This window comes from Notamacropus eugenii, chromosome 3 (assembly GCF_028372415.1).
Source record: "Notamacropus eugenii isolate mMacEug1 chromosome 3, mMacEug1.pri_v2, whole genome shotgun sequence".
Taxonomy (NCBI): domain Eukaryota; kingdom Metazoa; phylum Chordata; class Mammalia; order Diprotodontia; family Macropodidae; genus Notamacropus; species Notamacropus eugenii.
In genome coordinates, this window is record NC_092874.1 from 43,555,213 (window position 1) to 43,571,471 (window position 16,259).

Here is a 16,259-nt window from a genome sequence, read left to right on the forward strand (position 1 = left end):
TTTGCCCAACTGTATGCCTATAAATTCGACAATCTAAATGAGAAGGATGATTATTTTAAAAGATACAAATTGCCCAGACTAACAGAAGAGGAAGTTGAATATTTAAATAACCCCATCTCAGAAAAAAACATTGAACAAGTCATCAGTGAACTCCCTAGGAAAAAATCTCCAGGACCAGATGGATTCACAAGTGAATTCTATCAAACAGTTAAAGAACAGTTAATTCCAATTCTATATAGACTATTTGGGAAAACTGGGGAAAAAGGAGTCCTCCCAAATTCTTTTTATGATGCAAATATGATTTTGATACCTAAACCAGGAAAAGTCAAAACAGAGAAAGAAAATTATAGACCAATTTCTCTAATAAATATAGATGCAAAATTTTTAAATAAGGTTTTAGTAAAAAGAATATAGCAACTTATCACAAGAATCATACATTATGATCAGGTAAGATTTATGCCAGGAATGCAGGGCTGCTTCAATATTAGGAAAACTATTAACATTATTAATCATATTAACAACAAAACTAACAGAAACCACATGATTATCTCAATAGATGCAGAAAAAGCTTTTGACAAAATATAACACCCATTCCTATTGAAAACACTGGAGAACATAGGAGTAAATGGAACTTCCCAAAAAATAATAGGCAGTATCTATCTAAAACCTTCAGCAAGCATTATATGCAATGGGGATAAGCTAGATGCATTTTCAATAAGATCAGGGGTGAAACAAGGATGTCCATTATCACCACTATTATTTAATATGGTACTAGAAATGTTAGCTGTAGCAACAAGAGAAGAAAAAGAATTTGAAGGAATTAGAATAGGCAAAGGATAAACTAAGTTATCACTCTTTGCAGATGGTTTGATGATCTACTTAGAGAATTCCAGAAAATGAAGTAAAAAAACTACTTGAAATAATAAACAACTTTCGCAAAGTTGCAGGTTACAAAATAAACCCACACAAATCTTCTGCATTTCTATATATTTTACCAACAAAGCCCAACAGCAAGAGATAGAAGGAGAAATCCCATTTAAAGCTATGGTAGACACTATAAAATATCTGGGAATTTACCTGCCAAAATAAACCTGGGGACTATATGAACACAAATACAAAACATTTTTCACACAAACAGTCAGATCTAAGTAAGCAGAAAAACATCAGTTGCTCGTAGGTGGGCCGAGCCAATATAATAAAAATGACAATTCTACCTAAATTAATTTACTTATTCAGTGCCATACCAATCAAACTATCAGATAATTATTTTGTAGAGCTGGAAAAAATAATATCAGAATTCATCTGGAAGAACAAAAGATCCAGAACATCAAGGCAACTAATGAAAAGAAATGCTAGGGAAGGTGGCCTAGTTCTACGAGATCTCAAATTGTATTATTAAGCAGCAATTATCAAAACCACTTGGTACTGGCTAAGACACAAAAGGGTAGACCAGTGGAATAGGTTAGGTACCCAAGACACAGTAGTCAACGAATACAGCAATCTATTGTTTGATAAACCCAAGGACCCCAGCTTCTGGGATAAAACTCATTGTCTGACAAAAATTGCTGGGAAAACTGGGTAATAGTATGGTGGAAACTAGGCATAGACCAATGCCTGACACTGTATAGAAGAATAAAGTCCAAATGGGTACATGATCTGGGTACAAAGATTGATATTATAAACAAATTAGTGGAACAAGGAATAATGTATTTATCAGATTTATGGAGAAGGGAAGAACTTTTGATGAAATAAAGAGATAGAAAACATTACGCAATCCAAAATGGATAATTTTGATAAAATTGAAAAGTTTTTGCACAAACAAACCCAATGCAACCAAGATGAGTAGGGAAGCAGAAAACTGGGAAAGAATTTTTGCAACTAGTATCTGTGATAAAGGCCTCATTTCTAAAACATATAGAGAACTGAGTCAAATGTATAAGAATACTAGTCATTCCCCAATTGATAAATGGTCAAAAGATATGAACAGGCAGTTTTCAGAGGAAGAAATCAAAGCTATCTACAGTCATACGAAAAAATGCTCTAAATCACTATTGATCAGAGAGATGCAAATCAAAACAACTCTGAGATACCACATCACACCTATCAGATTGGCTAACATGACAAAACAGGATGATGATAAATGTTGGTGAAGATGTAGGAGAGCTGGAACACTAATTCCCTGTTGGTGGAACTGTGGGCTGATCCAACCATTCTGGAGAACAATTTGGAACTATGCCCAAAGCGCTACAAAAATGTGCATATTCTTTGACCCAGCAATAATGCTTCTAGGACTGTATCCCCAAGAGATCAAAAAAATAGGAAAGGGTCCCACTTGTACAAAAATATTTATAGCAGCACTCTCTGTGGTGGCCAAAAACTGGAAATCAAGGGAATGCCCATCAATTGGGGAATGCCTGAATAAATTGTGGTATATGAATGTAATGGAATTTTATTATAGTATAAGAAATGATGAACAGAAAGACTTCAGAGAAGCCTGGAAAAACTTATATGAACTCATGCTGAGTGAAAGGAGCAGAACCAGGAGAACTTTATACTCAGCTACAACCACAGTGTGCAAGGATTTTTTCTGGTAGGCTGAGAACTTCACTGCAATGCAAGGACTTAAAAAATTCCCAATGGTCTTTTAAGGCAAAATGCCTTCCACATCCAGAGAAAGAACTATGGAATTCTATTGCAGAACGTAGCAGATCATTTTCTTTTGTATTATGTTTTGGTATGTCTTATGATTTCTCCTATTCATTTTAGTTCTTCTATGCAACATGACCAAGGTGAAAATGTATTTAATAGGAATGTATGTGTAGAATCTATATAAAATTACATGACGTCTCAGGGAGGGAGGGGGGAGGGATGGGGAAAGGAGGATGGAGGAGGGAAGGAGAGGCAAGGAGGGGTAGGGAGGGGGAAAAATCAAAGTTATATGGAAGAGGTTGTACAACGCTGAAAACAAATAAAATAAATTTTAAAAAACCAAAAAATATTGATAGGATTCTCATAAGCAAAAGCTCTTAGAGCTTCTCAATAGTTTTCAAGAGTATAAATGGGTGGTGAGACTAAAAAATTTGAAAACCACTAGTCTAGTGGTCACCTGCCTCCTGCAAACTTCCCAGAGAAGTTGTGATCAAATTCTGTTTTAATTTGTGTTTCTAGCACCTAAAGCAGTGCCTTTTATCAGGCGCTTTATGTACATGTGTTCAATTGAATTAAGTACCTGTGAACCTACAACAGATAGTTTAGTGAAAGCATTTATCAAGCTTAATAACAATATTTTAAAACTCTACTTTGCTTCCGTTTCCTCATCTCTAAAAAGAGAAAAACAGTTCCACCAACTTAACAACAAGAACAAAGTGTAACAGCCCTTTCAAGATGTCAGATTTAGACCTAAGGGTTCAGCAGTTTCTATTCTGTCATTTTTCAAACGAGGAAAACTGAGTCAGAATTCACAACCAGGACCCAGCATCCCATATTTAAGGCTGGAAGGGACCCCTTCATTTCACAGGTGAGGAAAGAAAAACAAAGGAAAATGAAGACTGGTAATCATGATAATCATTAAGGCATTTCTGTAGCAATTACAGATTTGCAAAGCATTGTAAATATATTTTTTTATTGGTATACATGTTGATACATCCATATCTTTCATCTGATTATTGGTCAGTCGGGCCTGAGTCTTTGTGACCCCATCTGGGGTTTTCTTGGCAAGGGCAGTGGAGTGCTTTGCCATTTCCTTCTCGGGCTCATTTTACAGATGGGGTAACTGAGGCACACAGGCTGCAGCGGCGGATCTGAACGCGCGTCCTCCTGACTCCGCTGGACCCTCCACCTAAGCACCACGCGGCTGATCAGCGTTACAAGCCTCAGATTATTACTCGTTACGCATTCTATATTACACAGGGTCACGCATTCCGTAAAACACCGCGTCACTGCGTTAATTACAACCTAATTAACGGGGCGGCCACGGTAGGAGGAGCCTGGGAAGGTCCCTCCCCTCCTCCCCCCCCCCCCCCCCCCGGGGGCTTCTGGTCCAGGCCGCGTCCAGCGGGCCTAGGTACCCCAAGTGGGGATCGCAGCCTCTGGCAGCGACGAGTCTAGGATCCCTCCTCCCCAAACCCGTACACACTCATTCACTCACCTTTGACACCAGGTGCCATCACGCTCCCGCTCCCCAAACGTGAACCCCAACCCCGGGTCTAAGGGAGAGCGGAAACCTACAGTACAAGCAAAATGGCGGTGTGTTTGAATTTGGCGCTAGGCGGCCGGAAAGGGGCGGAGCGAGCACGCCCCTGGAAGCCTCGATGGGAGCGCCATGGAACGGGCGGAAGTCAGCGGAAGGACGCAGGGCCCCTATCACGTGTCGAGGAGGTACCGTCGCGGATGACGAGTCCTTGGCCCCGCCCCCGGGTACGGAGGCCGGCGTGGGAGGAGGCGTACTCTCGCTTCCGGGAGACGAATAAGATCCGGGGCCCCTTTGCCTGTCTCCATCCCCGGCCGCTTCCTCGCAGAGAAACCATGAGCAAGCGAAACCAGGTGTCATACGTGCGTCCGCCGGAGCCCGCGTTCCTGTCCCGCTTTAAGGAGAAGGTTGGCTACAAGGAGGGGCCCACCGTAGAAACCAAGGTGAGGAGGCACTTGTCCCGCCCCTCGAGTCGCTAAGGAAACTCCGCCTGGGCCCCTTCACTTCCGGTTGCTCCTGCGCTCTGGAGTCTGGCCCAGCCCTGTGGGCTGTTGCGCATTTCTCTTCCCCAGCCGAGGTAGAGCACCCCGTCTCGGAGCGAGGGCAGCGGGGGGAGGGGGAGGCTTGGAGTGTGAATCACGTGCAAGACTCGAGTTCGAGTCTTTCCAACGACGCTTCCTGGCACGGGAGCCCTGGGCAGGTCACTCACTTTGCCGGTGTCTACCTCAGTTTCCCCGTCTGTAAAGCAGGGATAGATTAGCACCCCCCCCCCCCGTTCCCCTCACGTTTATCAGGATCAGAAGAGATACTATGATGCGCGCAAGGAATCTTGCAACTGTAAAAATGTTACATAAGCTTTGGTTATTGTTACATTGTTACTGTCACTCTTGCTTGAGGGCGGGTCCCTCACTTCTTAGTGGTAACAGTAACAGGAAAGGGGCCCCGGATATTATGTGGCACTTTAAGGTTTGCAGAGGGCTTTACAATTGTCATCTTATTTGAGCCTCACCACTGCTTTAGAAGGTCCGCAGCACTGTTATTCATCCCATTGCCACATAAGGAAACTGAGGCCAGCAGGCAGAGGTTGAGTGACACACCCAGAGGCACACATCTAGTGAGGGTCAGAGGCTGTATTTGAATTCTGGTCTTTCTGACTCCTGGCCCATTGAGCTGCCTTGCCTTCTTGGGGGGTGATTGGGGGGCAGGGAAGGCGAGGGGGACAGTGTCCTTGGGGGGAAAGGGGCGAAATTTGGACCAGTTATTGCTCTCTGAAGCTTAAAGCGTTGTCTGCAGGATCTGAGAAGCTAACTGACCTGCTTATGGTCATGTGGCTGATTTGTGTCAAATATAGGACTTGTATTTGATAGGCGGTAGTCAGAACTGTAACTAGTTTGTTTTGCCTGGCCAGCAGCAAAAATTAAAATTTTTTTAAAAAATCTACTTTCAAATTAACTTTTTCCAGAAAAATTTAGTTAGGAAGTTGAGAACCTGGAACCCAGAACAAGAAGGTTAGACTAGGTGCTCACCCCAAACTTTTAGTGTTTTAGTCCTGTAAACTTAAGTGATTTGCCCATGGTCACACAGCCCCCATGCGTAAGAGACAGGACTTTAACTGGGGTCTTCCTGACTATTCTCTTACCCTTGATCCTCTAAAGCTGCTAAGAGGGCAAGGGTCTCTCCTTGCATACTGGATCAAAATGTCTCAGGAGGAGAGAGTGAGGCTGATGACCTTGCACAGCCCTCCCTCACTCAAATCAGTTAACTGCAGTTCATGTCATCACTTCCCTGATATCATGGTCCTCTTTGAAAACAAGGACAAACACAACAGCCCTTGAGCCACGCTGAATTTCATCTAACTTCAGGAGACAATGTACTTAAAAACTACATTTGTGATAGAGACTCAGTACTGAGTAGGATGGGAATAGTCAATGACAATTCCATAGAGGAAGTAGGAGTAGTCCTGAGGCCTTGAAAGAGGTGGAGAATTTCAGCTATAGGGAAGAGGGAAAGACACCTCTACTCAGGGGCATGATACAAGCAAAGATGTAGAGGCCAAGATGGACATAGGTTTTAAGGCAGTAATTTCAGTATTCTTCAAGACGAGAAGTCTTGAAACCCCAGTATCTCCAAATAATCAAATGTGTAACCAGTGAGCCAAAGGGGAAGGGAGAGATACACATGGCACAAATTGACTGCCTCTTTTTCTGACTGCCTTCTAGGAAATCTTTCTGAGCAATTCTGTGATGGAAACCAAAGCTACAGAGCCATAATAATTAAAATTAATAATATTCACCATTAAGAGACTTTTTCAAAGGACTCTATAGTCCAGCAAGTAGTCAATCTAAAGCCAAGGACCCTTTTAGTGAGATTACTGGCCTACCACGAATATGGCATCATTTTGAGTTATTTTCCCATTCGTGGTTTTGCATTAATCGATTCACACCATTCCCATCTTTCCTAGTGGCCAAAGGCCCAGCTTTTAGGATTGAAAGGAATCTGTCTCTGGATGACACCTGAAACCTAATTGGCTCATGTGAGGATCTAATGCTCAACCTTGGCATTAGTATCAAAGAACTCTAACCATCTTCCCAGCTACCCAACTATAGACTGACATAAAACATCTGAGCTAAGCATCATCTCTTCACATGGTTCAATGTAAGCCACCCACCCACCCACTGTAGGCTGTTTAGTCAGATCTTTGAGTAAAGACATTTCTCAAAGGCTGGAAGACAGATGTTCCCTTGCTGTAACTCAATTTAAATGAAAATTCTTTTTTTTTATAACAGCCCAGACAGTCTTAGAGTTACTTCATTTTTATATCTTTCAACGTGGCCTGGGTATTGTATAGATTATTAGAAATTCAAAGCAGTTTATAAATTTCTACTCCTTACTCCCCTGACAAATCATCCAACTAAATAGAACTAATAAACATCTAATAGCAGTAGAAGAAAGCCACATAAAGGTTGAGATTTTAAAATACTGTTTTAAAGTTTTGTTATATAAACCATTTAATGAGTATTTCTCCTTTGCTCCCTGACATATAGTGCTACCTGGCACCCAGAATTTTTGTTGACATAAAATTTTTTACAATTTAATTAAAGCCTCTGGAACTGTGGGGAATATCCCTGAGATACTTAAGATTTTTTTCTCCAGTTTTTAATTAAAAATCCAGTATTGTAACTGAGAAATTTGCTAGTAATACAGAGCCTAAAGCCAGCCAGCAGATGGAGTAAAAACGTATTCTTCCAAGTATACGTTGATAGAACTGATAGCATTAAAATTATCACTAAAAAAAACCACATGTGTTTCTGTTGTAGAACTCTGATAACTCACTAGAAACAACTATTTTTAGAGTCTTGAAACCTGGTAGTGTAAATGATGGAAAAGAGAGAACAGTCTTATTTCAGGCCTCTGAGTTAACATAGCTTGGTCATAAAGGATCCCTAAATCTGGCCTTGTAAATGAAGGAATTATGGCCTCTCCTTTCTTAGGAAATAAGAATATTGCTTTTGAAATAATTTTTGTTGGGTCTGCTAAGAGAAATTGTTAGTAGATAAGAGTGAGTTTAATAGCTTCTATTGGGGCTGCCTTTTTGAAACCACTATGTTTTATGTTTTTAAGGTAGAGGAGTCTTTATAAGATATATTGCACATGAGGGTTCTCTCTGCACCCTTCCCTTCATCCCCTCCTCATTTCACAGTAATGGCCTTAATAAAGTACAGAACTAAAACCTTGAATCTGCAAAATCCTGCTCCCTTTGACAACCCTCTTCCTAGTGTCTTGTTTTTGTAGAATGTTAGGTAGGCTACACCTATATTTAGATTTTGAGACTGTTACTGTTCTCTAACACCAAATGGGAAGAGATCACATTTTTGTAGCAGACTTGGCCATGATGTAGGCAAGTGGAAACTCTGTTGTCCTCAAAAAATCTCCATTCGTTCTACTAGTTTGAAATTCTTTTGTTTTAATAAACTTCCTATTTACGTGCAGCCTCTGGAAACTTAAAACCATTAGACAGTCATACCTTAGTGTGAACATTTTAAAGAAGAGAATATTGCTTATTTTAAGAGAGAATTTCATTTGGGGAAAGCACATATGGAGAGAGCTTGATCCTGCAGTTAGGGAGAAAAATTCTGAGTGGTGTCCTGGAAACTGAGGGAGGTTCTTTGGAGGAAATTCAGGGGATCCTGGGTATGTGGGGGACAGAACACTGGGAAAAAAGGGTAGAGAAGTGAAAAGAAGGCATTACAAGGAATATGGGAAATTAATTACAGTCAACTTCGTCTATTTGACAATTTGGACTCCAACCCAAGTGTGAATCTCAGAACTTATATAGTACCTCTCCTCTTCCACTGGACTGCTTAATTGCTCATAAGGCTTTGAGGAGACAGGCGCCAATGACTAATCTTTCTGAGGAGATGGGGCACCCACAAGCCTTGCCACCATCTGCTCTGCCTCTGGCTCCAGAGGTCTTCGAGGCCTTACCATCTGCCCAGCAGCTCAACTTTGCTTTGTAAGTTGCCCAACCTAATTAGAGTGTGTGTGTTCCTTGAGGGCAGGAAGCTTTTTCTATCTTTATGCTTAGTGCTTAGCACAGAGTAAGCATGCAGTAAAAATGTTCTTTCAAATTCATTTATTCATTCCATCCCAGCTACCTAGGGGCAGCTAGGTGGTGCAGTGGATAGAGCACCAGTGCAGGAGTCAGGAGGACCTGAATTCAAATCTCACCTCAGATACTTGACACTCACCAGCTGTGTGACCTTGGACAGGTCACTTAACCCCAATTGCCTCATCCTGGGTTATCTCCAGTCATCCTGATGAATATCTAGTCACTGAATTCAGATGGCTCTGGAGAAGTGAGGCTGGTGACCTGCACAGCCGCCCCTCACTCAAAAAACAAAGTCAAGTGCAAGTAATGTCATCATTTCTCTGATGGCATGGTCTTCTTCGGCAATGAAGGATGAACACACACCCAGCTACCTGTTGCATTTTAGTTTACCCTTCAAAGAATAGTAATAAAAGACATTTCATTTTGATGGTGATTGTTGTGATTGGGTCTAATTCTAGATCAATCCTTGTTTACAAATTTGACCTGGGGAATTAAGAGACTTGCTTTTGGAGGAGTACACTGTGTTCTTTTGTACTCCTCAGGCAATGAATAAGACTAAATTCTCATTCATCTTAGTAGCATAATTGGCCCTGTTGTCTGTGCTTTCCTATGATTTGTGAACATGGGGGAGAGAGTACAGCATGAAGAGAAGTCATTCTGTAATTAAGGTTCTCAATATACCTCACTAGGCCTTTTTGGAAACTAATTCAGAAACGCTTATCTCCTTCCCAGTGACTGCTTTTGCACTTGTGTAGGGACTTTCCCTTTTGTTTTTCAGCTAGTCATTCCTGTGAAAGGATTGGTTAAAAGGAAAACCAGAACATCCAGATCTCAGTCTCACCAGTATCCCAAAGGATTTTATTTTCGTTTTTCTTTTTCTCCCTTCAGAGCATTTATTCTGTACCTAATTTACATGTGCCACTGAATCAGGCACCTTTCATAGCCATCCAACCAAGAAAACCAAGATGCAGACAGCAGTTAAGAAGGCAGACAGACACATGACAGTCACACAGTGTGAGAGCCAGAAGTATTCTTAAAGACCATCTAGTCCCACTGTCTGTTTTATAGATGATGAAGCTGAGGCCCAGAGACACTAGAGGCTTGTGATTTGCCCAAGGTTACTCTAATGGTATTTGGCCAGTTGAAGTATATAACCATGGCTTCTTACTTCAAGTCTTTACCACACATAATAGGAGAAAATAAAGACAAATAACTGGATAAGACCAAATAATAGATGTTATATAGTAGGGCTGTTATACACCACGTTCACTGAAGGGCTTAGCCTAAAAAGGCCAAGGTCTCCCACTGCATCCTGGGCCATCTCCAGTTACCCTGATGAATATCTGGTGACTGGATCCAGATGGCTCAGGAGGAGAAGTGAGGCTGGTGATCTGTACAACCCTTTCTCACTCAGAACAAAGTCAAGGGCAAGTCGTCATCATCTCTCTGATGTCATGGTCTTCGAAAACAATGCATGAACACAAGCTCTGATAGGTCTTTGTAGTGTGGGGTTCTCTGGCTGTACAGGGGAGGATGAGCTGTCACTTGGTGATAAGGTCACTGGAGTGCTGGGCTTAGAGGCAGAATGACCTGAGTCTAAATGTTACCCCCAGCTACATCACTTCTCCCCTCTCATTTATAAAATGGAGGTAATCACAGCGCCTCCCTCTCAGGGTTGTTGTGAGGAGTAAAGGAAATAACATATGCAAAGTACTTTGTAAACCTAAGAGTGCTATATAAATGCTAGTCTGGTTGTCATTATTATTAGGACCCAGACTGAAAAGACTTAGGATAGGCCGGGTAGTAGGCTAGGCTAGGCTAGTTGGGTTTGCAGAGGCTCTTCATGAGCTTGGCCACAGTGTTACTAAAGTTGGTCATTGTGCATTTATTAAGCACCTACTATGTGTGAGATATGGTGCTAAGTGCTGAAGATACAAAAGTGAAAGACAGTCCAAGGAACAGGCAGTCCGGGGGGGTAGGGCCAAGAAAACTGTCTGCTAAGTTATAAAGGGGTTATAATCTTCATTGGTGGAAAGCATGACTGGACCAATGAAATCACAAATTCCTGAAGTGATGGAATTATAATATACAGTACTTTCTAAGTGTTAGTTCTTATTGTTTGGTTGGAAATGAGAAAAGAGAGATGTGGAGGTTTTGAATGTACCCAGAGTAGGGCTCAAGAAAGATATAACGTCTTCAGATTGCTACAAGAAGATTGTATAGAAGGGGTGGTGAGAGAAATGATTATTTAAAATTGGTCATTGATAATCATTTCTCCTGTCTCTTAGTCTTTTCATTTGTCTCAGTAGGATTATAAGAGTGATGGAATTCATACATGTTAGGAAATTGAGAAAATCATCTAAAAGAAGGAAATGAACAACTGTTTTAACAAGTGGAGGAAATGAGGTAGGAGGGATCAGACATGGTATCTGTTTGCCTTTAAGTCATTGTGAAATTCATTGTGAGCACTTATTTACTTAGGGAGGTATTTGTAAGGTCATATTCTTTACTTAGTAGGTTCTATTTTCCTTTCATTTTGCAATTTCAGAGATGTAGAGTTGGTTGAGGTTAGTGATCTGCCTTGTATTTGGGGATTTTCTTCTAGAAAATTCAACCTGAAATCCCAGAAGGAGATGACAGGAGTGACAATGAAGATGAGCAGCCTCAAGTGGTTGTGCTGAAAAAAGGAGATTTATCAGCAGAAGAAGTCATGGAAATTAAGCAGCAGATAAAGTCTTCCAAACCAGGTATATTCGAAGTCAGTTTCATTTTTCCAGAAGATAGCAATAACCTGAAACATGAAATGAATTTATTTATCATATTTTCTTGAGATATTTAGTACTTATGAAATTGCTAACATTTTATTGTGGTCCTAAGTCAGTTTAGCTGAAAACTCCCCCAAAAAGAATCAAGTGAAGGTTTCTAGTCATCATGCCACCCCTCCCACCTCGCCCACTTTTGATTTAAAAGGAAAAAAAGGAAAAAAATCTTGCATAGGCAAGAAAAACAGATTCCCATATTTGATCATGTCTAGAAACTTATGTTTCATTCTTTATTGTGAATTAATCACTTCTCTGCCTAGACGTTGATAGCACGCTTCATTGGCAGTCCTCTGGAATTGTGGTTGGTCTCTGCATTGTTCAGAGTTCATTCAGCTTTCACAGTTTGTGTTGTTGTTGTGTAATTGTTCTCTGGTTCTGTTCACTTCACTCTGCATCAGTTTATACAAGTCTTCCCAGGCTTCTGTGAATCCATCTTGTTCATCGTTTCTTACCTCACAATAGTAGTTCATGTTGTTAGGAGAAATTGAGGGCCGCTGCAAGCACTTTGGGTGAACCACTGTGGCTGACTTCGTGGGGGGGATATGGATGAGAGAGGTACATAGGATAGGCAGGCATAGCTAGGTTGGGATCTGCCTCTTTGGAGGGAACAGCTGCATTGATAAGTTCTGAGGTCCGTAATAGAAGGCAGCTAGTGTTTACACATCTGGTGCAGCTTTTTAGATTTTATTTGTACCTACCAATAGCTGCCAAATTAAGATTTGTCCCATTTTTACCTTTCCTTTGTTGATAACCCCAGTTTTTTCTCTAGTTCTCATAAGAAGTAATTTTTAAAAAAAATTAGCTCTTCCCTCCAAAAATAATCAGCCATTAAAAAAGCATAATCTTTATGCAACTCTGTCCAATTTTAATTAGATTTTATATTGTAGTTATACCACAAATTATAAATACTAAATTAACAATGCAACAATGTTTAGGGATCACCTCCTAGAGAGGACTAACGAGATATTTTTGTCCTAGTCAAGAAGTCAAGTCAAATCTACAAGCCTTCAATAAATGCCTACTATGTGCCAGGTACTGGGGATATGAGAAAAGGCAAAAGACAGTTCCTCTCAAGGAGCTGGCAGTCTGATTCCTATAGAATTGTTTGTTAAATTGCCTTTTTTCAATCTTCGTCCTTCTAGAGCTCCTGAAGGCTTTTGCGCTGCTTTCTACCCCCTCCTCCAAATTTTTTTCATTTTAGAGACACCATACTCACCTGATTCTCCTTCTGCCTCTCTGATGGTTTCTTCTCTGTCCATTTCGCCAGCTCCTCATTCTCTCCCTGTGTTCCCCAAGGCTCCATTCTCTTCTCCCACATTCTTCTTTGAGAATCTTATATTCTACTACGGTTTCCACCATCATCTCTTTGTAGATGACTCCAAAGTCATTTTTATCTAACTCTGAAATTCTTGTACTCCAGACCTGCACCTCCAGTTGCCCACAGGATATCTTCACCCTGATGTCTCACTGTTCCTGCAAATTTAATATGTTCTAAACCAAGCTCATTATCTTCCCCCTGAACTTGCCCCTTCTATCTATCTTGTTTTTCTCTATGATTTTCCCATTCATCCTGTGGTTATCCTTGTGAATAACCTTGGGGTTATAGCTGACTCTCCTCTCTCTTACTCTGCATATCTGTTTGATCAGTTAATAAATCATCCCATCATTTCTTCCTGCTGCCACCCCAGAATTCAGCTCTTCATTACCACCTGTGTACATTATTGCAGTAATCTCTCTGTGGGTCCTCCGGACTCCATCCTCTTCCTACTCCAATCCAGCCCACATATCTTTTACTGCAATGATAATCCCTCTTAGATGTTTTCTTCTCTTCAGTGGTTTCTGCTGGCCTCACTCTGCCTGACATTACAGGTATATCACAGCTTAATCTTACTTTACCTTCCTCACCTTCGCTCATACTACTTCCATCTATGTATTCTTATTTTCCAACCAAACCAGATGGCTTTCTGCTATTGAATTTGCATTGCACCATCATCATACCGTCTTGCTTTTGCTCAATAAGCCCTCAGTGCATGTGTATGCATAACATGTGTGTAATAACATGTATACCTATGTACATGCAGAAAAGTATATATACATTTGTGTATGTGTATACACATATATAAGAACAATCAAGCAAAAAAACCTAATGGTTTTAGTACAGCTGGTTAGATAATATTCTTGGAACCTTTGGGCCAGATTGAGTCTTGGATTCATTAAGAAGACCACCTATTTAGATGACTGCAAGGCCTGTTTTTTTTTTTGTTTGTTTTAAAGCATGTGCCCAGCTTTGAGCCAAGCCACAAGGCCAAGAAAGTCATTTTAAATGCCTCTCTTATATTAAAATAAAATATTGGCCCTAACTTCCTTTGTACAGCATCCCAATGCTTCCCTTCCCATATGTCCCTAGAGCTAGGCCATCTAAATCAATCCCCAAAAGCCCTTTAAAATGTTAAATTTAAAATTATTGTTTAATTTAAAAGTGTAGTTTGGCTTTGTTTAGTTTTCTTTCTCTCATTCCCTCCCTTTTTTTCTTGTACTCTTTTATTTTTTAATATAAAATTTTGTTATTTTATTATCTCAAATCCCCTGCTAGAGAGCTATCCTTTAAACAAGGAATGAATACATAGATAGATAGAAATACAACTAGCTCTATAGGCAGTGGGAGGGGAAGGGGGAAAGAAAAGGGAAGGGAGGCTAAAAGGGAGGGAAGAAGTAGTAAGGGAAAAGGGGGGCTGAAAGAAGGGAGGGAAGACTGAGGGAGGCAGTAGTCAAAATTAAAACTGTTGGGGAGGGGATGGGAGAACTGAAAGCATAAACAAGGGGAAAGGGGATGGAGGGAAAGAGAGATAATAATCATAACTGTGAATGTGAATGGGATGAACTCTCCCATAAAACGGAGACTGATAGCAGAACAGATTAAAAACCATAATCCAGCAATATGTTGTTCACAAGAAACACGTTTGAAAAGAGGAGATACACACAGGGTAAAGGTCAAAGGTTGGAGCAGAACTTATTGTGCTTCACCTAATATAAAAAAAGCAGGGGTAGCAATCCTAATCTCAGACAAAGCAAAAGCAGAAATACATCTAGTCAAAAGAGATAAGGAAGGAAACTATATCCTGCTAAAAGGCAACATAGACAACAAAGGAATTTCATTACTAAACATACATGCTCCAAGTGGTATAACATCCAAATTGTTAGAGGAGAAGTTGAGGGAGTTACAGGAAGAAATAGACAGCAAAAATATACCAGAGGGGGACCTCAACCTCCCCCTCTCTGAACCTGATAAATCTAACCTCAGAATAAACAAGAAAGAAGTTAAGAAGGTGAATAGAACTCTGGATAAGGTAGATATGATAGATCTCTGGAGAAAGTTGAATGGGAACAGAAAGGAATATAACTTTTTCTCGTGGTACATGGCACATATACAAAAACTGACCATGTACTAGGCCATAAAAACCTCACAATCAAGTATAGAAAGGCAGAGATAGTCAATGAATCCTTCTCAGATCATAATGCAATAAAACTTATATGTAATCAAAGGCCATGGAAACATGAACCATAAACTAACTGGAAACTAAACAACCTAATCCTAAAGAATGAGGGTTAAACAACAAACTATAGAAACAATCAACAGCTTCATTCAAGAGAATGACAATAACGAGACAACCTACCAAATTTCATGGAGTACTGCAAAGGAGGCTCTTAGGGGAAGTTTTATGTCTTTGAGTGCCTACATGAATAAAATAGAGAAAGAAGAGATTGGGCATACAGCTGAAAAGGCTAGAAAAAGAACAAATTGAAAATCCCCAAGTAAATACCAAATTAGAAATACTGAAAACCAAAGGAGAGATTAATAAAATTGAAATTAAGAAAACTATTGAACTAATAAGTAAAACTAGGAGTTGGTTTTTATGAAAAAAACAATAAAATTGATAAACCTTTGGTCAGTTTGACTAAGTTGAAAATATATTTAGTAGAAATATATGTGTAGAACCTATATAAGATTGTATGCCGTCTCAGAGAGGAAGTGAGGAGGAAGAGGGGAAAGAGGGGAAGGAAGGGGAAAAAAAATCTAAGATAGATGGAAGTGATTGTAGAATACTGAAAACAATTAAAATAATTTAATAAAAGAAAAGAGACAAAAAAAAAATGCTGCCTAGAATCTTTTGGGGAGCTTCCCTGTTGTCCCAGAGAAGCAAGCTAACTTAGCTGTTTTAGAGTTTGTATTCTTTTGCATTGTTTATCTGCCGCATTAGGCTGGACTTGCTCCCTTTTCATACCCCAGCTTGAAACTTTCATCTTGGGTTACTGCCAGTCCAGCTCATGTGGTGTGAGTTTAACTGTGGGATTTAGTGCCACACATGCATCATCTCATATGTCATCAGCCTGTGAGCTCTCTGCCTTTCTAGATCACATCGACTCAGCTTTGTAAACCGAGAGCCTGTTTTCTTTGTTTAATCTCTGGTGCTGCACTTTTCATTTGGATTCAGGATACTGTTAGACTGGCCTGGCTCCTCTCATCCTCACTTCTTCTAACCTTCTTGGACTTGAGCCGGTCTTGGGAATGGTCACTCTATTTCCTTCCTGTTATGTTTCAGTGGAAAGAATCCAGCGGGAATCCCATGACCCCATGGAC

General features: G+C 40.4%; 2 protein-coding genes across 3 annotated transcripts in view; one reads left to right on the top strand and one right to left on the bottom strand.

The window, feature by feature from the left end:
* KIF15 (kinesin family member 15) overlaps window positions 1-4,376 on the bottom strand; it is a 64,079-nt gene extending 59,703 nt beyond the window's left edge. The window contains exon 1 of one of the 2 annotated variants that reach the window (XM_072651413.1): window positions 4,148-4,376. In XM_072651413.1, coding sequence (XP_072507514.1) covers window positions 4,148-4,166 — 19 coding nt within the window. In that variant the 5' untranslated portion in view covers window positions 4,167-4,376. Of the gene's footprint in view, window positions 1-4,143 lie in introns of both variants that reach the window. The other variant, XM_072651414.1, reaches the window with a different exon arrangement.
* The window catches only part of KIAA1143 (KIAA1143 ortholog), a 37,130-nt gene continuing 24,912 nt past the window's right edge, over window positions 4,042-16,259 (top strand). Inside the window, exons 1-2 of the mRNA XM_072651417.1 lie at window positions 4,042-4,632; window positions 11,404-11,545. Coding sequence (XP_072507518.1) covers window positions 4,240-4,632; window positions 11,404-11,545 — 535 coding nt within the window. The 5' untranslated portion in view covers window positions 4,042-4,239. The remainder of the gene's footprint in view (window positions 4,633-11,403; window positions 11,546-16,259) is intronic.